The sequence below is a fragment of the Pezoporus wallicus genome, unplaced genomic scaffold (assembly GCF_028554395.1).
Source record: "Pezoporus wallicus isolate ANWC-B61680 ecotype Strahan unplaced genomic scaffold, APGP_CSIRO_Pwel_v1 contig_6094, whole genome shotgun sequence".
Taxonomy (NCBI): domain Eukaryota; kingdom Metazoa; phylum Chordata; class Aves; order Psittaciformes; family Psittacidae; genus Pezoporus; species Pezoporus wallicus.
This window is the reverse complement of record NW_026635941.1, coordinates 850,366-874,206: the sequence shown is the minus strand read 5'-3', so window position 1 is coordinate 874,206 and position 23,841 is coordinate 850,366. Positions and strand designations below refer to the sequence as shown.

At 39.6% G+C, this 23,841-nt stretch overlaps 1 protein-coding gene across 5 annotated transcripts in view; it reads left to right on the top strand.

Annotated features, from left to right (window-relative positions):
* Positions 1-23,841, top strand: part of APP (amyloid beta precursor protein) — a 205,331-nt gene that overhangs the window by 162,917 nt on the left and 18,573 nt on the right. For 3 of the 5 annotated variants that reach the window (XM_057398712.1, XM_057398710.1, XM_057398709.1), the window contains 2 exons: positions 12,704-12,925; positions 19,474-19,527. In XM_057398712.1, coding sequence (XP_057254695.1) covers positions 12,704-12,925; positions 19,474-19,527 — 276 coding nt within the window. The remainder of the gene's footprint in view (positions 1-12,703; positions 12,926-19,473; positions 19,528-23,841) is intronic. The other 2 variants (XM_057398713.1, XM_057398711.1) reach the window with 1 other exon arrangement.

The following is a 23,841-nucleotide window of genomic DNA, read 5'->3' as shown; positions in this document are numbered from 1 at the left end:
CCCTTAGATAGGACAATGGCACAAAAATATTTAAGAGATACTTATTTGCACAATGCAGGCAGGCAGATTATTTGGTTACCTAGGTATTTGTAGTCACCTTTTCTCTTTGATAATTCTCGTACACTATTTAGTATGTACAGTAGCTCAGAGTGAGCAATGCAGGCTTTAAGAGAAATCAGTTCCTTTGAGCGCATCCTGCTTTAAATCCTTATTTGATTAGACTGCTTATCCGTGTATGTAAAAGGCAATTTATTGTTGGGAGTGGCACAGTTTCTAAATCACAAGCAACGTCAGAGCTTTGTGCATCAGTCACATGGGCAGGCAGTGAGCTGAATTTTTAATTGTCTTTGCTGCTCTGTTTCCATATTGAAGTCCTCAGCTCCATGTTTTCTAGCCCCACCAATGAAATATCCAGCATTGCCTACTGCAGCAGTATCCTAACTAAGCTCTGAAACATTCAGTGATGAGCAGTAAGTCAGAGAATATGATTTCATCCATCTCTTGACAAATAAAATCAAGCTTTTGTTATTTTACTATTCTGTTCCACTGTGTCTATCCCGTTCTTTTGCAGCATGATCTGCATGCCGCACTCACATTATATACCTGGGAGAAAGGCCAAACACAAGCAGACCCTACATCACTGCTTTCATTCAGATGCATATGGTGTGCCATGGGTCATGTGCTGTTTCAAGTATCTGTGTGCTCCAGCTTAGCGTGACGAGGTCTGAGCAAGAGAGATTTGCCTCTTGACATTTGGTTCACAACTTCCTGCAAAGATTTTTTTTTTTTTTAAGTATTTGGAAAAAACTGTAAATATAGGATAAGATGCAGACTAAAGATGTCCAAAGGCTTGCTTTCTTTTAACCTTTCCTTTTGAACCATTAGGTCCCTATACCTACCAGTCCGCATCTGTGGAGGGCAAAGTTAGCGCGACCTTAGCTGGTTCCAGCCCTTCAGCATTTATAAGACTGATTGTTGATTTCTTGTTTCTAGCTGCTGATTTTGACCTCTAGTCAATCCATGGCCTTGCTGCATTTTTTGCCAAGAGTTGAGTTAGGATGCTGTTCTCCATTCATTCCATGGTATCCTTCTTAGGAAGTTTTGAGGGCATTAGCTGCTTGCCACGGGCTGACAGTCCAAAGCAGCAGCTATTGTGGTTTGGGGATTTATGTTCCAAAACTGAAGTACACTGTTGGGGCCTTTGCAAAAACCAGTTCTCTGTCTGTCCTGTTTGGTGCCATTTCTTTTGTGATTGTTTTCTTCATCCACTCCCTTGAAATGCTATGAGTATGTAATTAGCAATGTCTTTCAGACTGTAATGGGACTTCTCAGTGTCTCGTTTTTCTCTAACTCTTCCTTATACTTTCTGTCTGAAGATTTAGCTGAAGGGAAGAGATCTACCTTCAAAAAATATTTAAGATCAGGAAGTGATGCTTAGAATTTCTGCACCTTTATTGAAGCTCGACTGCCGTATTAAGGTGTCAGAATAACAAAGTTGATGTCTGTTAAACGTGTCAATAGCATGTTACAGGGATATTGTAAGGTTACCAAGGGTATTGGAATGGCATCAACAGAACAGTATAGTTTATATCAAGTAGGAACAGTAATTATGACTCAATTTCAGTACATTACACTATAAAATTCCTGAAATTGCTTGTTGGTCGTGGAGGTGGAGGTTTTAGTCTGCTTCATGGGAAGCAGTTGTAGTCTTCTTCCTAGACTAGCGGCAAAAGTCCTGGTAGCAGTTGTTTAATGCAATTAATGTCGTGTATCAGAGTGGTTATAATGCCTTAATTTTTTTTTTTTTTCTGGTGAAGGAAAACAGAGATGTTGAAGCATGGGTAAGTGAATAAGGACTCTAGGATCTATCTGTACTGGGAGAGACCAAGTTTAGTGAACCAGCATAGAGAAAGATGAGGAATTGTCATCAGTGGTGTTCATCCTCAGGACAGTTTGGTTTTGCACCAGTTGACAAACCTGCTTAATCTAGTCAATGTAAGTCCTCCTGGTTCTGTCTGCAGTAGCATTTTGGCTCACATGGGAGTAGAGTTTGGTAACAGATGTCTCTGTTGTCCCTATTTACAGTGTTCCACTTCACAGCTTGCTAGTGTAAGCATAGGCTCTGACTGTTCTTGAGAACAGACACTGGGGAGGTCCACTTGATTGCTAAATAAAGGCACTTCCTAGCAGTAGATGGAGGTGCAGAGAAGCACACTAAGGACTGGAAAACTAGATACTTTCCTTTATGAAGAAAAGCAGTTCCTCTCTGGTTTTGGTTATCCATGCTTTCCAGTTGGTATTTCCTTTTATAAAGGAGTTAGATGGAGTTGAACTTTTTGCCCAGGGTAAGATAAACAGCCACAATTCCAGTGTGCGCTAGTTACAAAAGATCTCTACCTGAGAAAGTTTAGACAATTCCTATTAAGTTTTCTGGAGGTCAAGAGAATTGTTTCTCAATTGCCCCAGGCACTAGGTTGGTACTTGAGAGGGAGCATCTTCAATTTTGGACACAAGGGAATGTCATCTTTGCCAAACCAAAAGTGTTGAATTTCTGCCTTTGTTGCTTTAAAAACAACATATTTTTCCATGGCAGAAATTCTTAATTCAGATTTGATGGGTATATCTATACCATACAGAAATACCTCAGTAAACTGGAAATAGCACAGTTATTTGCAGGTCTTACCCTAAGGTACTGTAAAACCTACGTTCTTGTTTTCAAGAGACTCATTGGTGTGTCTGTGTTGTATCATACAGGCTTCCCATTCCTCTCTGCGCTTTTTGCCCATAAGGATAACAATGCAACTGGAACAAGCAGTCAAAAGCAGCCTTCAGCAAAAGTATATTTGCACAGGTACCCTGGAGTGACTTCCAGCACTAGCTCTGCTGGTGCTTTTTCCCCACAGTTGAATAGGTGATTTGTTAGAACTCTACTAAAAATTATATTGCAGAGTCAGTGGTTAAAAATAGTAAGGGGTTCTCCCACAAAAGCAAATGAATTCTCTGTTAAGCTTCACATAGCAGCTTTTACATAGATGGAGACATGGCGTCGGCCAGGTGGACTACCTAGTAAGCAATGAAGACCTCTTCCACCCAAGACATTTTTAAGTATTTGGCTTGTTAATATATATACACACACCTCAGCCTTTTTTTCAGTTGGTTTGGTTTTTTTTAAAATCATCACAAGTTTATGGTCTTTACTAAGCCACCAATTTAACAGACGTTAAATGTTCGGAGGGAACCTCCTGTGTTTCAGTTCCTGCCAATTGCCTATGGTCCTGCCACTGGGTGCCACTGAAGAGAGCCTGGCTGTGTCCTCTTTGCACCTTCTTTTCAGGTATTTGTACACATTGATAAAATCCCCCTGATTCTCTTCTCCAGGCAGAACAGCCCCAGTTCTCCCAGTTGTCTTCTTAGGAGAGATGATCCAGTCCCTCTGTGGACTCTCTCCAGCATATTCCAAGTCATAGTGGGGAACCCAGAACTGGGAACAGCACTCAAGATGTGGCCTCACCAGCACTGAGCAGAGGGGGAAGAATCCCTTCCCTTCTGCTGGCAGTGCTTTGGATACCATTAGTCATCTTTGCAGCAAGGGCGTGTTAATGGGATGTGTTCAACTTGGTGTCCGCCAGGACCCCCAGGTTCTTTTCTGTTGAGCTGCTTTCCAGCATTTATTGGTGCATGAGATGGTTATTCTCCAGGTGCAGGAGCAGGACCTAGCACTTCTTGTGCAACTAACTTACTGTCCTCCTTTAGTGTGCTGTATTTTAATAGGCAAACATAGTTGCCAGATGGAAGGACAGTTTCATGTTGCTTTGTAAGTTCTGAATGACATTCGGGATCTTGGAAGAGCTGAAGAACCTCAGTTACTTTTCCGGATTGAAAACTCTACGTCCTTTGCTGCAGCATAGGGGAGAAGGAAAAAAAAAAAGTGGAAATAGATACAATGTTTTCCTCTTCTAAGCATCTCTTATTTTGGTCCCAATTATTTAACTGTCATAGAAAAATAGGCAGAAAATAGCACATGATTAAAATAGATATAAATGTACTTCATTGGCATTGATGTTCTCAAATGCTTTCATTAGCAGCATTTTGTATCCTCCCCATCTTTTGTATCTAAATGGTCTATTGTGTCTTGTCACGGGCACTAATGTTCTTCAGAAAAGATATGAATCCTGAGTTTTGTGCGCACAAGCACTCTTTTAATCTCATAAACATTGTGAACATGACTTCAGTCAGTAAAAGAGCCAGCTTCCTCCAATCTTACAGATATTGTGAAAAGGATAAATGGCTTCACATGACTTTGGATTGGGATGGCTTTTCATCACGGAAAGAGATAGGACATCTTGTTTTCCATCCCCTCTTCAGAAATTTTGTCAGAATAAAAAGGTCTTATGAAGTTTTATTATTTTTTCCTCTGTTTTGAAAAACGCTGTTCTGTTTTGCTTGCACCTGTAAGAAAATCTCATGATCCATGTGTTCGACAAAACCAGGAACTTCTGATAATAATGATGGACTCGTAGATTATAAACAAAGTTGTTTTTAATTTTTGGACATCTGCTATTTCAATGGCTATTTAAATCTTTCATTCTAAATAATCTATCCTTCAGCAGGGGAGATATAAAGGTGTTGCCTTGATTTTCTTCAGGAGCTGATAGCTAGAACACTGTCCTGTATTGGTAGATCCTTCTTGAAGTCTATTCTGTATCCTTTCCGTTACTCTAGCCTGAAGTACCTTTTCATAGACACTTCTCTTTAAATAGCAAGTTATCGTGCTATTTAAGGTCGCACAGGAAGTTAATGACCAAAAGACAACGCTGAGCTCGCAGTGGCAGCTGGTTGAAGAGTATTATTTCCACTGGTAGAGGGGTTACAGTTGTGTGAAAAAGTTGAATATAGGAGTGTGTATATTGTTTTAAATCAGTATACTGGATAGGTTTTATTTTTAAAAGCATTGTAGGTCAGGATTACCTCATAGTTACATTTGTTCGTAAACAGTATTTTAGTTGATTTCCTGCTCTGTTGCATGTTCGGTGTAAGCGTAAAGAAAAGCTGGAGCAGTCATAAAGTCTGATTTTACTGTTTTATGAGGGGGGATGACTTCTCTCAGCCTTTCTCATTTGTATTTCCTGATAATTGCTTCTGCCATTATATTTTAAGAAACTAATAAATTAGTTCATCATGTGCCAAATTTAAGATGTCATTCTTTTATTGGATGGATGACAGAAGTCTGAAAACATCTTGCACTTGTCCAGCTTGCATGTATGATGTGGGGGCAGGTTAGCTCAGATGAGCTTGACTTCCTGAATGCATACCTTCCATTCAGATGGGAAGGCACTGGCTTGGTGAAACATTGCCCACTTACAGAAATGTCATTGCACTTAGTTACTGAAAATCTTCTTGGTGCACTGAATATATGTGTAATATAATTCATAAATATGTCGTCTTGCCATCTTAAATCAAGTTAATGATGTCCACTAGTACTGAAACAGCCCAAAATCATGGGAGCACAGACACACCTACAGCAGCTTTCACTTTACTGTTGACCATTCGATTTTCTTTTCCCAGTTACTTGGTTTGGAAACACAGTTGCGTCATTCTCTGTGAGTCACTAAGAGATCATATTTCTAGTAGGGAGGAGTGCTGGATTGTGAAAGAAGCAAAGTAATCATCTTAATTCTTACATGCCAGCAGATTCTAAGTGTCCAGTGAGAACCAGTTAGACTGTCTGCACAAGCTATATATTACAGCTTTATATATTATATATTACAGAGCTAGTGTGTCAGTTGTCATTCCCACAGCAGTTTCTGGAATTGTTACTCGGGGGAATTCAGACACTGAAGTCTGAAATGCGTCACTATGGGCAAGTATCTGAGGGGGCGCACTTTAATTGAAAAATGCGTTTTCCTGAATAGTGCTACCTATCTGGGATTCGTCCTTTCACTGTTCTGTTTCCTTCTATCAGATCATGCATATGAAAGCAGCATAAAAGCCATCAAAACAGACCATATCCCACTTAATGGGTATATTTGTTAAATTAAATAAATTCATCTCTTCAGAATACTCTGACAACCAGGGTACATTTGGCCTATCAAGTGCTAAAACTGCACTTAATAAGTAGGCAAAATATATTTTATCTTGAGCAGATACTGCACGATTCAGTTTTGGTAAATTCTGATTTAAACTATTATAAGTGATTCAGATTGAAAATGCTCTCTGGGTTGCTCAGGTGCAACAAATTAATGTCTAGATTTTTATATTTGTATGGACTGTTTAGTGGTTCACCAGTTGCCTCCAAGTTCAGTAAACATCAAAAATTGCTGTGGGATTCGTACCTTTAGAAGTTTTCATCAGAAATGATGGGTAATGGACATTTTTTCAGGGGTTAGAAAGTGGTAGAATTTTAGGTTCTACTGCAGGTTTCAGTTTTACTGTGTAGTACAAGGTTGGCAAGTAAATCTGATCATTTTAATCTGTAAATAAGCCTGATAAGTAATTTATGAGTAAATTAAGTATATTTTCAGAAAATAAGGTAATAAAACTTGATAGCAGTTTTTCATATAAACACTTTTTTGAAGGGCAGTTTAATTTACAAGCCCTATAACCTCCTTATTTAGGATGGAAATGTACTTGGCTTTTTCTAATTCATACAAGACTGAGGGGGAATAATGAATGCTGATTCATCTGGCAGAAATGTCAGTGATTGGGGGGGGAGCTGTTTATTTCTTTTAATCTAGACTCCTCAGTGTATTTTAAAGCACTTAATTATATGTTAATTTGGAATTAAATGAGTTAAATTTAAACCTTGTGAATTTGTTACAGTGCCTTATGTGGATCAGAATGATGACATACAATGTATATTCTTGAGTATGGTATAGAGTTTCAACAGGGTCTTTAATTGGCACAAGCTTCTGGTTTTGGACTTAACTTTATCCCATCAACTTGCTTTAATACTTCCTGCTTTGAACTGAGGGGGGAATGCAGTCATTAATCAGAAGACTGGCCATTAATTTTTTAAAAATCATAAATGTGCGCACATCTGTAGCCATGTGTTGATTTTTAATTTTAGTTAATAACTGATATATGTAGCTGTCAGGTAGCTGAGGGTCTGTAGTAATTCTGATATTCTTTCACTGAAGGCAAAGAGTGTCATAGCTGCCTTCTTATAAAATTAAACAAAATATCAAGACCTTGAGTTTCATGCAGCATGCTGTAAAAATGAGAGAGGGTGGCTGTGGTTCTTCCTTGATGAAGCGGTGTGGAAATTTTCGTGAACCTTTACTCAAAGCTCTCTGCAATTGCATAGTTCTCTACAAAACTAAATTTGCATTAAGGTCCATCCCTAATGAGTAAGACGCCTGGGTCATATTGGAATTAATCGTTACATGGTAGAAAATGTTTTTCTGAATTGGATCATCCAAGCTTTGAACACTGTTTAATACCAGAAAATTGCTTATATCAGTCTATCTGCAGGACAGTTGCTATGTATAGAAGTTAAACATCCTTGGGGTTTTTTGTAATTTCAGACGAATAGTCTGCAAGGCAAATCCAACTGGAACATTATTACATGTACCTGCTTATAGAGGAGATTCAACTTGGGTTGCTTTTATAATGCAATTTGGGAAACATTGAAATGCACATAGTCCAGAAGCGAAGAAGCAGCAAGAAGTGGGAAAGAAATTAAAGGGATCTAATTGTGGTCTTCTTAAAAATACCAGAAGCATGTTATTTTTAGTATGGTTCTAAATATGGCAGCTATTCTTAAGTTCGGAGGTGTCATTCTTCTGAAGTTTGGTTCTTGGGCAGCAGGGTATTGTCTAAGGCTATGGGATGATTATTCCTTTACTAACTTTAGGGAAAATTTCTTAGGTGAGCTGCTTCATAATACCTTAAATGTTTATTTCCTGAGCAGTTGAAAAAGGAAAAGTTTTTTCACCTTATTGAACAAGATTTTGAGGCACATAAGAAATTTCTGAAATCTGAAAAACTACTGCTGCTACTTACTCTTGCCATAATGGTGAAGATTCTAAAGGACAGAAAATAAGAACTGTGAAATACTGTTTTCGATGGTTCTTCCTCTTTCAGTCTCGGTTTAACCCAGAGAGACATACTGCACTGTAAAAGTTTCTAGATAAGACAGCCTGTGGCATAATTTCACAGGCTAGGCAGGAGAAGAGAAGAAAGCCTAAATCTGACGGAGTGGTCACGTTTCTCTGTCAGTATGGATCTGAGCATTGCAGGTTAGGCTTGTTTCCAGTATTTCACAGTAATTATCTAGCATACTGCTCTTCTGTCGTCATCATCAAAGAGTGCAGGCAGCAAAACCACTCACACCTTCCATATGCTGGTCACTTTCAATAAAGGTGTCATGAGAGTTGCTCTCTAAATTATATTTGACTTGTACTGTATAAATGAATGAGTTCAACACTGAATGCCGCATAATTGTGATTTGCAGCTTGATAATGTTATAATTATGGCACCCAGTAGTATGTAACATTAAGAATTTACATGCTTGATTGAGCAAAGCATATTAAAATAACAATATGCTTGAAACTCAGTGGGGCTTAACTCTCTGTGGTAAGGCACAGACTTCAGTGTGATTAAATTTAAGCACATGATTGAAATTTCCACTAACTTGGGCAGAAGCTGGAGGAAATACCCATAGTATTTTCAGGTATGTTCTCTCCTTTGACCTCAGAGAGTTATATATATAAAACCCACAGGATATACAAGTGACTTAACTACCTTTCTGACTCTGTAGAATTTGCATTCATCACAAGAACAGAAAGTCCTTTGACCCTTAAGTGTTACTTCTCTAAAACGCCTTCCTTGCACTACTAATACTTTGTATTTTGGAGTTCCCTACATAAACTGTGTATTTACAACACGTCTCCGTAGAAATGACTTGTGGAAAAATAAAAGTGTTTTCTGAGTGTGAAATACATCTGTTCATTTGGACGTGCTGCCACATAAGTGGCTTACAGGTATGCTGTCAGATTATGTAAGAGCTCTAATGTAAATGCAGATGTAGAGGTAAATAATGTTTTGGGTTTAAGTATTCACTAAGGCTAAGCTTTTAAGGAGGCTTTGTTTTCAAATTTACCAGTTTGGGGGAGTTTTGATTCATACAGCTGATCAGATGCAGATGTTCAAATTTATTTAAAACCTGACTGCATTACATCAGTGCAGCTCCTTTAGGCACATGATCATGTTGAAGATTGAGCTGTGACATGTTGAATTAGCCCATAAAGTAGGTATCATGAAAGCTTCATCTAAACGTGTTACCTCTTATCACATGCACTGCAATAAATGATTGTGTAAATGTTCTTGGTGAATCCTAATTGTGATATACCGCACTTGCATGATTTAAACTGTCTTCAGACTGCTATAATATGTGCGCACCTGCAAATGAGGCCAGCGCTATGACCCAGGCACTTGTTAATCTCTGATGTTAAGAATAGTGAGGTTGCTGACACTTAAATTTTGTCTTTTTGAAAGCACATGTTCAAAAGCAACCATAACTTTGGGAAGAACACATGTTCAGTTCAGATTGAATGGTCATTGATAAGATGGTGAATATAAGGCAGTAAGACTCTGCATTTGTACCAGTTTGAGATGGTTCTCAAACCTGTCTTTGAATCAATATGCATTCTGTCATGTAGATACTGTTTTACAAAGGAAGTTGGGTGTTGTGTCAAAGCTATGTCATGTACTTTGACAGTGTCTTAATTAGATGTGTTTGAGGTGCACTTTGTTTAGTCTGGTTAAGATCTTAAATTGCTTTATAGACCTTCCAAAATTACAATTGCCAATTTTAAAGTTGATTTTCAAGTAAATTCAAGAGTCTTACACACAGCAGTTATTGCAGAGCTTTCCATCTAGTAAACAGGCCCCTTGTAAAGAAAACACAAATAAATGGAGCTGTTATAGGTGAAATTTCTGTCATTATAGCTATGCCTGTTCAGGGCTGGGGTAAGTATGCCCCAGAGTTCAACACTGGAAACAGTGTTGTATGCCAATAAAAAGTAGATAAAGTTATAAAATAGCATGGGTTTTGCCACTCTAAGACTCTCATCACCTCTGTTAGGATTCATCATGGTACATTTTCTAGTATTGTGGTCTTTGCAGAGCTCTAGGAGTAAAAATGTGGTCTAGGGGCCATTGTGGACGACTGGCTTGTAGCAGTCCAGTGTCCACCAGAAGATTCTGTAATAAGTTTTCTTTCTTTTCCTCTACTCCTTCTTTGCTTTTGGCTCTGTGTGTCTCTGGGATAAGAGAATAGTCTTGAAAGGAGCTTGCAGTCATATTGCCCTCCTGTCTAGTTCACTACATGTGTTTCACTTCAGTTTTTCTAGATGCTGTTGTTGAGTTGTGATGACTCATTGGGAAATGAGTGAGCCCAAGAATGAGATTTAAGGTCCCAAAGGTTTTTCCCCAGGTCATGGCTGCTTTTGAGCACATGCTCTCAGAGGGACAAAAAGTTTCAGCATCCTCCTTTTTCTTCTCCATGGCAGGACATGTAGGACATGGTAAGACACTACAAGGAGATAATAAGCCAGGCAACAAGAAGTTTATTGTAGGACGATTGTCATGAAGTTTTTGTCCTGTTGATTTGATGGGAGATGCAATTTTGAAGAGCAAGCCCAGAATCCCTCTATTTTCAGCACCTAACCATGAAGATATTCACCACACAAGAAAACTCCTGAAGCAGTCTTGAATGCATGTCCTAGCCTGCAGCTGTGTCTGTATCTCTCCTTGTTTAGAGAATTGTCTTTTGGAGGGTGGGGGAATTCAAGTTGGCAACTGTGAAAAGGAGAGCGAATACTGTATAGCTGTGTAACAGCCAGGCTATATGGCTTTCCATTAGTGTAACTGATGATTGAAGTAGTTATCAATACTTGGAACAAAATCGACACTGAAAAATTGGTCTTGGACTTTGCCAGCTGGTGTGGATAACTGGACACCCTAGGGCAAACTTTTTTAGCAGCAGTTCAGAGATTGAAACAGTGTTTGCGAATGATTTACTCAGTGCAGACACAGCTGCCTCAGTCTGATGGACTCCAGCATGGTTTCTAAGCCAGGCACTTCCAGTTTCACACTGTCGTTCAGTGTCAGATTCATCACATCAGATGGGCTCGTTCATTTTGGCCATTGTTTCCCTGCTTGTAAAATGGATGCAATCATAATAATCTGTTGGTTGTACTAGCTGTCCACCTCATTTGAGCTATTGTGTGGGTCGGTTAATGTCTGTGCTCTGTGCCACAGCTGAATGAGAGACAATGGAGCCTGCAAGTGCTGGCAGTGACGTCCTCCCAGTTGGGTAGCATTGAGAGAGAGACTTTGTGTATGCATCCCTCCCAGCCTCCTGGGACTTGGATATAATTATGGTGTCATGATGGGAGTTGGGTACCCCCCCTCTGTCAGGCATGCCTGTACCATAGCATTCAAAAGATTTTACTGAGGGGTCTAAAAGATCTGGCATGTACAGAAATTTAGATGCTCTTTCTCACTTTTGATACTGGGAAATAAGCAAGCCCATGCAGAGTGACAGAAAAGGTTTAGCACTAGCATGGCGACTCCTGTCCCTGAATTGCTACAGAGTTCAGATAGGGTGTGGAGCATTGACAGTCAGGGGACCCTTAACCAAGTGAAGAGAAGCCATTCTTAGTAAAAGCTCTTGTATCATCTGCTGTCATGGATGTGCGTATGTGTGCAAGCACTTAAACCCTATTAATGTAACCTTTACAGTCTTTGATTCTGAACAATTTAGCTCTGTAACATCTTCTTGCTAATTACATTGGTGCATTATTAGCAGTTATTTATCTCCATTGTGGTTGCTTGCTTACTTGAACATGCCGTTGTGCACCAAGTTCCCTCAAAGTACTTCCAAATAGTGTGTTGTTCCTACAGAAAACTGGCAGTGAAGAGGGAGATGGAGGGTAGAGGAACGTCGATATGAGAAGGGAGTTGGAATAATGAAGCACACGCTGCCTCCGAACTTATGAGTTGGACAACCTATCCTGTACACCTGATGGAGCTAAAAGTGCTTGATCTCATCTTGTTTCAAATTAAAAAATACACAGCCTAAATAGTACTGCACCGCTTTAGGTCCTGGTTTCTTGTAAAATAATTTGCCTGCAGATGTCTATTCCTACTAAAGATTTTTATCAAAAAACTACTTCAGTATTTTGGCAAAGTTATATATGTTAAAAGAGTAACTGCTTCTTTAGATTCAGTTTGTTGTTGTAAGCCAAATTTCATACAGTAACTTTTACAGTGATTTAGGATTTAAAGAGCTTTGATAGGGAGCATGTAAGAGGAAGGGAAATAACAAAGACATTGCTTCCTGTGGGCTTTTGCTGACTTAAAGCAACATGTTGAGTTGAAGGGAATCGATTTGTGCTTCCTTTAAAAGTTGTGGGGAAGAGTCCAGGGACTCGCAAAGCACAGACATGTGATCTCTGGTGGAAATGGGGGTGGGAAACAGTATTGAACAATTCTGGTTCATGTTGCAAAAAAAATGCTTTGCTTAGCTGCAGTGCTTGTCACATAGTTTTGACTATTGTAAGCCTTTATGCGTTTTTTTTATCATAAGAAAACAGAATCTTGTAACAGTAAACTATTACTTGAAAAGCATTGGAAATACGTCCTCAGAAATGCTAGCTCTTTCAGATAATTTCTGTGTTGAAAATCCCTTCCCTTGCAGATGAATTACTTCAGAAAGAGCAAAACTATTCTGATGATGTTTTGGCCAATATGATCAGCGAACCCAGAATCAGCTATGGAAACGATGCTCTCATGCCTTCGCTGACAGAAACTAAGACTACAGTTGAACTTCTGCCAGTGGATGGAGAGTTCAGCCTAGATGACCTTCAGCCATGGCATCCATTTGGTGTTGATTCTGTTCCAGCCAATACGGAAAATGAAGGTATGTACAATAAGGGAAGAAACCACAGAGTATTCTGAGTTAAGCTTTGTGGTTTCTCTTCACATTGTTCCCTGAAAATTGACGTCTTTCTGATGTAAGCAGGATAGAGTTCCTCAGATGTAAGTTTAGAACTTGTCTGCTGTGTCCCTTCGATGGAACAGAAAATCCTAACTAAAATTTGAGATTTAGTGGCTTTCAGTGTTGAGCTTACTTTCCTTGAAAAGCAAATCAAAATAAATTAGCAGAAATTATGAGTGACAGTCTTACAAAATACATGGCAATTAGCTAAGGTAGCTCAGGAAGTTTTTAGACTTGTGCCATGATGAAATCAGTGTTTTAGTTAAGGAAAAGCTTTTTGTTTACTGGTATAATAATTATTACACATCCTGCACAATCCTAGCATGAGAGTTTATTTTGTTTCCACACACGCACTGGTTGTCTGGAATGTACTGCAGAAATATTCCTGCATATTCGCAAATGCAACTAGCTAGTGAAAACTTTTTTTCCTGAGTATTTCATGTTGCTCATGGACTAATTTATTGAAGTGGCTGCATACTTCTTTAATAATTTATGCATAATCTGGAATTGGTAGTTAATTTAGGTGCCAGAGCCAATTAATCAGAAACCTCAGGGAATTCGATCCTGTTGTTAAGGTTTCTCCCATTGTGTTTGTTTTCATTTATCAGTTCAACTCTGCTGTCATTAGTGCTAAATTAATCACATTAGTGAAAGTTTGTTACTGCAAAGCAGCAGATTCACAGAGGCTGGAACTACAGAAGTCTTTTTTCAGGCAAATTTGTAATTCCTAACTGAACTGCACAGACATTAACCTCCCTCAGAAATCTCTTGAAATCACTGGCTTAGCCTGTACCTGCTCTCAGAATGAGTTTTGATACCAGCCTTAGTTGGCAGTTAGTCTCACTCAGCACACCATGTGACTGTTGGCAGCTGGGTGCTTGGGAGATGAAACATGGGACATTGATTTGCCAGATCTCAGGTTGATGCCAGGTGAAATCAGTGGAGTCAGAACCAGTTCTGTCATCAAAGTGGATCATCCCCAGGAGTCAGAGAAGGCCAAGATGAAGTAAAAGAGTATCTGAGCAAAGGTCAACAAGTCAGTGAAGCAAAATTTGAGGAGGAGAGGCTGGTCAGGAGTGGGGCTAAAATCAGACTCCCAGGGGGTCAACACTACAGGTAGGAAGCAGGTGAAAGCGCAGAAGGAGAGCTGGTGCAAACTAAACGGACTGGCCAGCAGCAAGAAGCAGAAGGCAGGAAATGATGACAAGGACTCCAGATATGTCTGCAGGGCACTTGCAACCAAGTGATGTGCCGAGTGTCTGAGAGCAGCTGACTGGATTGCATCAGGTGCTGGTGAGTAGTACAGATGGCTGACCAGGCTGGCCGGTGGTGTCTGTCCTGCGGGAGTATTCCACTACAGCTCTGGCTGCTGTTTCTCCCATAGCGGAAGCATGCAGGGCATCAGTTTCTATACCCACTGACTGCTTTCATGAAACTTTATGACGATTAATTACTCTTGAAGTCTGTCCTCCCACCTTTCAAAATGTACTGATTTCAGTCACCAAGTTCAGAAGTTATTGGGTAGACAGGTGCACCCAGACATACCCACAGTATAATCCTTCAGAAACCTGGCAAAGCCCAGAGTTTAATAATGAAAAGTACATACTTTAGTGTGGCACTGAATTCCCAGAGGCAAATATGTTGAGTATGGTTCTTTCAAAATGTATGACATCAGATAACAAACAAAACCTCTCCTGCCTTGATTAAGATACTGTTTAATTATTAATCCTGTGTATTTTAATGCACTGCATGGTTTCTTGCAGCACTTCTTAACGTTTACTATGGGAACATCTTTTAACTTTCATACTTTTTAAGTTGTTGGGGTTTCAGGTTGGGATTTATTTTTGATGTCAGGGTTGTATTTGTCATAAAATTACTGCAGCAAACAATTCTATTGGGCCAACCATTATCAGCATTTAAGTCTGCACAGCTAGAAATTATTTGCATACTTAAAACTTCTTCAAGTCCTCCTTGTTTCCCATTGCCCTTCTCTTTCAACTACCCAGACCACAACGTTGTTAACGTGCTCATGCGTACAATACCTTTTTTCTCTCTTCAGATACCCTCTCTACACCCTTGCCCATAGTATCAAAGGGAAATTTCACAGCCTTGTCTTTTTCCTTTGTCTTTGTCTCCCACCCCTTTGTTCCAGAAACCCAGGACTAAATGTGCCGTTTGTCCTCGCTTCCCATGCCTGTTTTCTTCTGTGGCCATGGTCTAATCATAGGCTTTGTCTAAATTGCTTCCAAAAACATCTGTCTGTCTTGTTATAATATTTGGAAGCAGCAAGAAGGAAATAACACTTGACACAATTTTCTCCTTTTTTCTCCTTTCCCTCTCCACTGAAGGTCTTTTTGCATAGTCTTTCACACATAAGTTCCCTTTGTGCAGTGAGGTTTTTGTATTTTATGCAGTCATTCAGAGCAAGTCATTCCTGTTTCTTAGCAAATAACAGTTCATCAAAAAAGGTGTAAGTTCAGAAAAAGTATGCTAGGGAAACCTCAAATACTGTAATGTGACTAACTGTTGCAGTATTAGTGACAGTCTCTTGCTGCTGAGAGATGCTGAGCATGCCATCACAGGTAAGAGAACTGAACACCTCAGCTCCCATTTACTTGGGTGAGGGCTGAGGGTGCTCAGCACTGTCAAGAAAATCACAGCATGTTCCACACAGACAAGGTGGTATCTGGGAAATCTGCTGAGTGGTTGGTCCAGCAGATATCAGAGACTACCAGAGGAGTTTCAGATGTCAAGCAAGTTACCCATTCATTTGTTAATACTGTTTTGGTCTAGTATGAAAGCTGAAGGCAACTTTGTTTTAAACTCTGCTTAACACAAATCCAGAGTGCTAACAGCTGAGCACGCAGATAGGTTTCTAGGTAGAATGAGAGCCTCAACTTCCTCACTGCAAAGAGCTGCTGCACTGGATAAGCAATAGTTCAGTCCTGAGCAGGCACACCAAGTAAATCATTCACCTCACTGCAAATCTGCATTACTGTCAAAACAGATTTCTAATGGGACCATTAACATGTGAGAGGCAACTAAACAAATCCTGGAGTTGGCTGGATTAGGACCTGGGATGCCACCCCCTCCAGCACAGTCACAGTGCCAGGCCTTGTTTTTAAGAAGCCATTCAGGAAATGCTTAAACCAAAATGTGGAAGGAAATGCAGCCATAAAGTCTTAGTTTCAGAGTATCCAGTATTCTGCATAGAAGTGATGGAAGTTAAACTACAAAAAATACCTTAGGTTTGTCATTAGTTCTCATGCCTTTTTTCTGCCATGGCCATGATCTAAACCCAGCCTTCAGCCAGAGATACTAATAGTGTATTGGATTGGTACATTGCCATATAATCTCATGGCTTCATAACTCAATTTGAAATTTTCCAGTCTTCTAAACTGCATCTTTTTAGGTGAAAGGATGAGGTTTATGCAGTTTACTCAAATTGCTTTTTCTGATGAATGAGTGAAAAATAGTCTAAAATTAAAAAGACCTTGAAAGTGTAGGTAGCTCAGTATTTTCTGAAAGAATTTCCTTCCTTGTAGTTTCCCAGTGAATGTCCACAGAGATGAATCCACAGCACTACACCATACACAACACATACTGTCTTTAAGACTGGGCCAGTTACTCCCTTCAACACTCTTCTTGGTGGGTGAGCATCATATACCTCTCCTCACCTGCTGGTTTGTACTAAATTTGAGCTTTTTGATTCACCTTTATTTTACTTTTGAAAAGAGAAGCAACGATGGTCTTTCTCTTGAGATGCATTAGTATTAGATACATGGTGGGTTGTAGAGCCTGTATGAAACCTGCATAGTCAGTGTAAGCAGATAATGTACCAATTGCGAGGCTGTTTGGAAAATTTTCAGTCTTAATTCTGTGTATTTCTGTGCACATGGAAGTGTGTTGAAGAGAAATACGATTCTGGAGCATCAAAATGAATGCAGTTTTCATAATAATACAGAGCACATCTTACAGTTTCGATTGTTAATGAAAGCTGTAGTAGGTTTAAACTTCTCCCCTCTATATCAGCTGTTGAGAGGTGCTGTGGTCCAACAGGGGAGGCAGTGAGGAAACCCACAGACAAGGTTTTCAGAGTTAACTGCCCGTCAGTACTGGGGCAAGAGAAAGCAGGTTTTGAAATGCAGCTGTAATTCAAAAGGTGGCAGCTCTCCAGAAATCAGCCTTCGTTTGTATCGTGCTGCTTGGGGCACGCTGTACTTCGGTGCCTGGAATCACGATCTGCTTTGGAAGACCTTTTGCTCTGATCTTTTGCCTTCAGTTTTTCCCCTGCAGCTGGTTTGTGACCTTGAAAAGGTTGATTTAGTTTTTGTGTCTGTTATGAAATGTGCCAATGATGTTTGCCTTTTCCTCTGTAGAGTGCTTCCAAAACTATAGATGGCAAGAAGAATTATTACTAATACTTTCACTAGTCCACAAATACTGCATTACGCTGAGGTCAGGTCCGTGCTACTGTACAACAGAAATTTCCTCCATCCTTTTCTTCTTTCACCTTCTCCCATTTTTATTGCTACCCACAACCTGCTGTCCCAGTTCTCCATAGCTATGGGCATGTAGGGTTACAGAGTGAGAGGGAAATAAGACCCCTTAGCCTTCTAGGGAGGAGGCAGACACCAGAGCGACAGAGGAGGGTTCTTCAGGAGCAGTTTGAGTAATGTTGGACCTTGGTTATTTCTTCCATTCAGACGTTTTCACTGAAGTTTTACAGCTGACCTATCTGAGGGTTGTTGTTGACAATATTGGAAAACCTAGCAAAAGACTGAAATAGGAAAGTACTCAAAAATGTAGTTTTTATTTAAGGATGGAAATTGGGTTTTGTACAGCAGTATGTAAGGAAAGCAATTACATGGTCTGCTAGTGCCACTCTGAACTGCTGTGAAGAAGAGTGGTTTGATGGCTTGTCTCTGCAGCACCAGACCAGCAAGCTCTATGAAAATTTTGCCCTTCTGGAAACAGAAGCAAGTCAGATACGAGGATGCACTTTTAGTCTGCAGCCACTATAAAGCTTACTGTTTTTTTTTTCCCAGAGGGAGGAGCTATTGCAGTCATGTCCTATGTACAAAGGACATGGGTGCCACATAGGCATAGTAGGTTATTTGTCAAACCCATAGGAGCACTAAGCAAGTGACACAGACTTGCTGAGAAGATGGGCAGTCCTGTTACTTAAATCAGCAGTATCATCAGGTTTGTGTGATTTCTTGATGCCAAATGCGATGAGCAGTTCTTAGTGATTGAAAACTGTGGTTTGTCAGGTTTCCTGTGTTATTGTGGCTCCTTACTGCTGATCAGAAGGTTCATACTCGAATTCAAGAATTCAAATGAATGAGAATACCTTATTCTTAAAATTCTGAATTCTAAGGTAAAACATAATATTTTATTTCTGAATTTTAGTTTCTTTCTGACAGCAGCATTTGGGTAGATGAAGAAGGCAACAGTATTGGAGCAAAAGAGAGAAACAACAAAAAAAGAGGAGGAAAATCTGAATGTTTTAATTAACTTCTCCAGTATGTTTGAACTTAACTGAGATAGTAGGTAATGACTTAAACAACTCCTAAGTTTTGCAAATCCTGTTTTTCTGTTAATGCCAGTGGGTTCCATCAACCTTAAGTTTCAGCTGATAAAGCCTTAGTACAGGAATACAAGAGTTTTGTAAAACTATGTATGGCACACAATTGGGAAGAAAATGGTGTTTTCCTTTTGCCTCCCTGTAAAAAATTGGAAGACAAATATGCTGTCTGCAAATCTGAGCACATTGCAATGAAGTATTGATCGTGTTTTCAAAATGCACTTTACTTTTTTCAGACCTTATGGCTAGTGCTGTAAGAATCCCTGTTGAAAGGCAAAAGGAGTTGGCGTTCAGTGGGTTTATAAGTCAGCATTGATCAAGAGTAGTCGCAAGAGCTCATTGTGTGCATTCTTGCTGCCAGATCTGATCATCAATTGGAAAAAGTTTGCACATTATGAATATAGCTTCCCTCTGCAGACAGAAATTTTTATCTTGGATGTTTTTTTCACTTTAAGCAGTAACCAGGATATAATGTAAAATTGACACATCAGCTGTGATTCCCTTTAGAAATCATGTCCATCCCTTCCTTTTATTTCCAGAATTAACTGAAGTTGTTGCTTTGGTAACTTTGGTAAAATTGACACATCAGCTGTGATTTCCTTTAGAAATCATGTCCATCCCTTCCTTTTATTTCCAGAATTAACTGAAGTTGTTGCTTTGGTAACTTTGGTAAAATTGACACATCAGCTGTGATTTCCTTTAGAAATCATGTCCATCCCTTCCTTTTATTTCCAGGATTAACTGAAGCTGTTGCTTTGGTGACTTTGTCTATGCAGTAAGTGTCTCCTGCACTGTCCCAGTAGAAGAGCAGTTGACTTTATCATTTTGGGGGATTTTGTTTATTTTTTGTTTGCTTTTCTGTTTCTTTTCTGCACATGCCCAGTTGAGCCAGTTGATGCCCGCCCAGCCGCAGACAGAGGACTCACCACACGACCAGGTATATAACTTGCATGGCTTTTACCTAACCTGTGTTTTTGCCGCATGCATGTGGTCTGCTTGTGCTGAAATGATTACCTTTACTTTTGTATAACCCTCTCTTAAAATGTAATGCTGTGCCTGAACCAGGGAAGCATTCCCACACAAACTCTGTGAACCTGTGTGAGTGCTGTCTGTACCAGGCATGTTCTAGATGTGTACTTGCAGAGGGAGTGGGACCCAGAGACTCAGAACTGATACTCTTATCAAGTTGTCATCCCTTCTAGCAATAATGCATTGGCAGGTGCAGAAGGTGGTAGACATGGCACCCCCTAGTGCAGAGAGTACTTTTAATTTGGGAATGTGTGATAGAAATGTTGAATCCTCTGTGTAGAGCATACAGTTTCTTGAAGTTGGGGCTAATAAAGAACTCATGTATATCTTCATGCAGGGGGCATTGATGTTTTTTACTGTGATACTTTTCTTGGCTAACGCCAGGTATCTAAAAATTGATACATATATGCTCCCTCTGGATTCTCTAAGGACACCTCTGTACACCTATTCATTCCATTCTAAGATGGAGAAGGGTGATTATTTGCCCTCTGTCATACCTGTATCTTCCTCTTGATTTCAGAGTAATAGCAGATGACTAGTTTGGTGCGTAAGGCTGCAAATGTTTGGAGAAAGTAAATGGGACAAATCCGATTTTCAAAGTAAAAGAGTGCTTTTCATGCTAACTTCTTTTGCTTTTTAGGTTGATTTTCCTCTTGTATTTGTTTAGGATTATCTTGAAATGGCAGATTCCATTGAAAGCAAGCAGCCTTTCATTTCAGAAGAGCTCTCCAGCACATAGCACATAGTGAGATGAGATTGGTGTATTTTAGGGTCAGAATTATTTTAGTGTCACAGCATCGTTATGTTTTTTTCTTCAGATCAGATCAAACTGATCAATCTTTCTTCTTTTTCCCTTCATCTTCCCCTCCACAAATGTCCGTTAGATAGAGTATGGACAGCACCCTCCCAATGTGTTTATGCCTTTCTGAAAGCTCACCCATATCAAGGTTTGCCAGGTGATGTGTTCCTAGCACTGTTTTAGGAGTCTGACATCTTGTGTTCAGAGTCTTAGTTCATTCCATGAAGAGAGCCTGGAAACAGGTATGGAGTTAGCTCTCCAGTGGTGCCAAAAATCATGGCATCAGGGAACATCTCTGCCTTCTGGATTAGATTTCTTCCCCAAGAGCAGTGAAAATATCATCATAAATGAAACCGAGTGTGTTTAATCTGAATTTTGTAATATTAGTTCAATCTAGGAATTTTCTTGTAATATTGAAGTTTTAGACTGTTAACTTAAATTTTCAGTCTTGAAAAATCTCCTGTTATGAGGCACTTATTTATTGCTAAAGATTATTCCTTCCTCCCTTCTATTCCCTCACACATACACACACATGCCAGAAGCCTTTGGTGTCTGTTCTCTAGAGAACAGGCTTTCTCACACTGCCACCCTCTAGTTTCAGAGTGAAATTGTGTGTTCTAGTCCGCTCTATCAGGGTGCTTTGTTGTTTGGGGTAATACAAATAATACTGAAAGTATGGCTAGCATAGGTCATGAGTGATCTTTCTGAATAATACATATGGAGAGGTAAAAAATATTTTAGCATGTCACCATTATGGCTTGAAATTTCCAGCAGATACAGTAACTTTTGCACTATGAAAACCACATGGGTTGTTTCCTCAGTTCTCTGCTCAAGTGCAAAAGCAGTACTGTCCAGGGGCCTGTGCTGCTTTTATCACTTTTAGCACAGATTTTAGGTGCTGTGAAGGCCCATTCTCTGCTTTTGACACAGAGTGAACCCCTCCAGCCTGGCGAGGATGCATGCTACATTCCTCTGCAGAGAGATAATGCTTGCTTCCCTGAGAGACTGGAATCTCTCACTGCTGTGCCTGCATTCTGAATTTCACAGCATAAAGTGTATTACATGGGCTTGTGAAATGAGGATTTTGCCTCTTTACAATAGTGCTAAATGTAACAATAAGCAAAACATTTTCTCTTCACTGTTGGTAGACCTTAAGTTCCTATGCCTTTAGTCACCATGTCCAGACTTCTACAAATTTGTCCTTACTGATACAAATACTGGCAATAAATGTCCACCTGATTTTGTCTCCCTGGAGCCTTCTCTTCTCCAGGCTGAATCAGCCCAACTCTCTCAGCCTGTCTTCATAGGAGAGGTGCTCCTTGGAGTGTCTTTGTGGCCTCCTCCTCTGGACTCACTCCAGCAGGTCCATGCCCTCCTTGTGTTGGGGTCCCCAGGGCTGGATGCAGTACTGCAAGTGAGGTCTCAATTAAACTGTGAAATACAAAAAGGATTCTGACAGTTTAAAACTGTGTGCTTTAAATTTGTTTTACTTGCTAATTATAGATAAAACTTCTATGTTACAGGTTAAAAAGGGAGAAGAGATACTGAGGGTTTTGCAGTCACTGTATCTTTTCTTATGGTTTGAGGCTAATTTTGGAAAAAAAAAGAAGAAAGAAAAATGAGCATATTATTTTACAATGAAAAAGCATTAATGAGGGACCTGGAGGCAGATTAATGCATGCAGCTGCTTGTAACTTTCTGTTTTAATTGCCTAGATTCTTGTTTTTCCGAAAGGTTTGCCCTTTTTGTAGTCCTGACTTTCCAGTTTGCGCTTCTAATTGATTTGCTCAAGTGAACAGGCTGGTGACCTGGTTCTTTAGGGTGAAAAAACAGGTGTCATGTCAACCTGCAACAGCCCAAGCCTGGAAATAAGAACAAGTGAATATCCTGTAGGTTTTCAGAACCCTTGAAGAAAGTCAGTTCTGAAAGGAATATGGCAAACATAGAAACAAGCACCCTTTTTAATCTTTACCATTTTCATTTTACCACTTTTCACCCATACAACATTCTTACAATGATTAGTACATTTTTCTTACTAATAATCAAAATCTTTCAGATGACCTTTGTGCATTTCCCACAGGAGAGATAATTTGGTCACAGTACGGAAAAGAAGAGCAAATACTCAGTTCTTAGTAGTGTTTGTGATAACTAGGGTCTTGTTATTTCACCGCATGATTCTCCTTTAGAAAATCAAGTCTGTGAGTAAAGTCAGGAAAAGTAGAGTTGTGCAATCCATACAGCAGAAAAGCTTATAGGAAAGGGCCAGGTGTAAAGGATTTAGTAACATCTAAGCCAGAAGAAGTAAAATCTAAGCAGAAAAGCTTATAGGAAAGGGCCAAGTGTAAAGGATTTAGTAAAATCTAAGCCAGAAGAAGTAAAATCTAAGCAGAAAAGCTTATAGGAAAGGGCCAAGTGTAAAGGATTTAGTAAAATCTAAGCCAGTTGTCCCAACCCCTACCTCTGTTGCACTCCACCTTGGCTGTCAGCAGTCAGAGATTGAATGTGAATCTGATCTACATCAGTCCCAGGAGGAGAGTACTGTCAGAGGGACCTCCATTTCCTAGTATAGATACAACATCTATATGATTCACACCACTGTTTAAAAAGGAGGCTAGTGCTTCAACATACTGTCCTTCTACTTTTTAATACACAAATAGGGGAACAAAAATAAGAATTATGCTTAAATCCCTTTCTTGTCTCTTTCCTGAAAAAGGTCAAAGGCAAGGAAAATAGATGTACTAAGTAGTCATCACTGAGCTGGTTTTTAATATAGCGCAAAATAAGAGCTTTATAATGTTTCTTGCTCTTTAAAAACTGCTGTGTACAGGGAGACATTAGAAGGCTTCAGTCCAGCCTGAGAACTTCCACAGGAAGAGCTTCAAATAGAAGTACCTCTTTCCTTGATAGCCTAACTTTAACAGCTTTTTTCAGTAGTGTTTTCTTACCGCCTGTGCCCCAGAGGTTGCTTTTTCAGGACAAACATTTAATTTCTTGCAGCCGAATTCTAGGTTTAATATTAACTTTTCTCTCTTTGTGTGTATATATAGAGATTAGTTTATACATATATTTATGTATATACACACATAAAGATACATACAAAAGCATCTTTTAATACTCATAAGCAAGATCCTTTTTACTCATGTTAATTCCTCAGGTCTGATCTCTGGAAACTGAGTGAAGATTAGAGAACCTGCATCAGAATGGAGGCTGCTTAGCATCAGCATATTTTCTGAAATTCAAGGTGATAAAGCAAACAACCAGTGCTTTGTTCAGGGTTGATCATGTTATCATCTGCTGCACAGTTGCAACTGTAATTATTCCATTAGCAGCTGTAATGGTATCACTCTCAGGATGACCACTATTCACAATGCAAGGATTTTATTATATTAACTGTGTTACTTTTTTCCATGTAGTCTAGTTTGG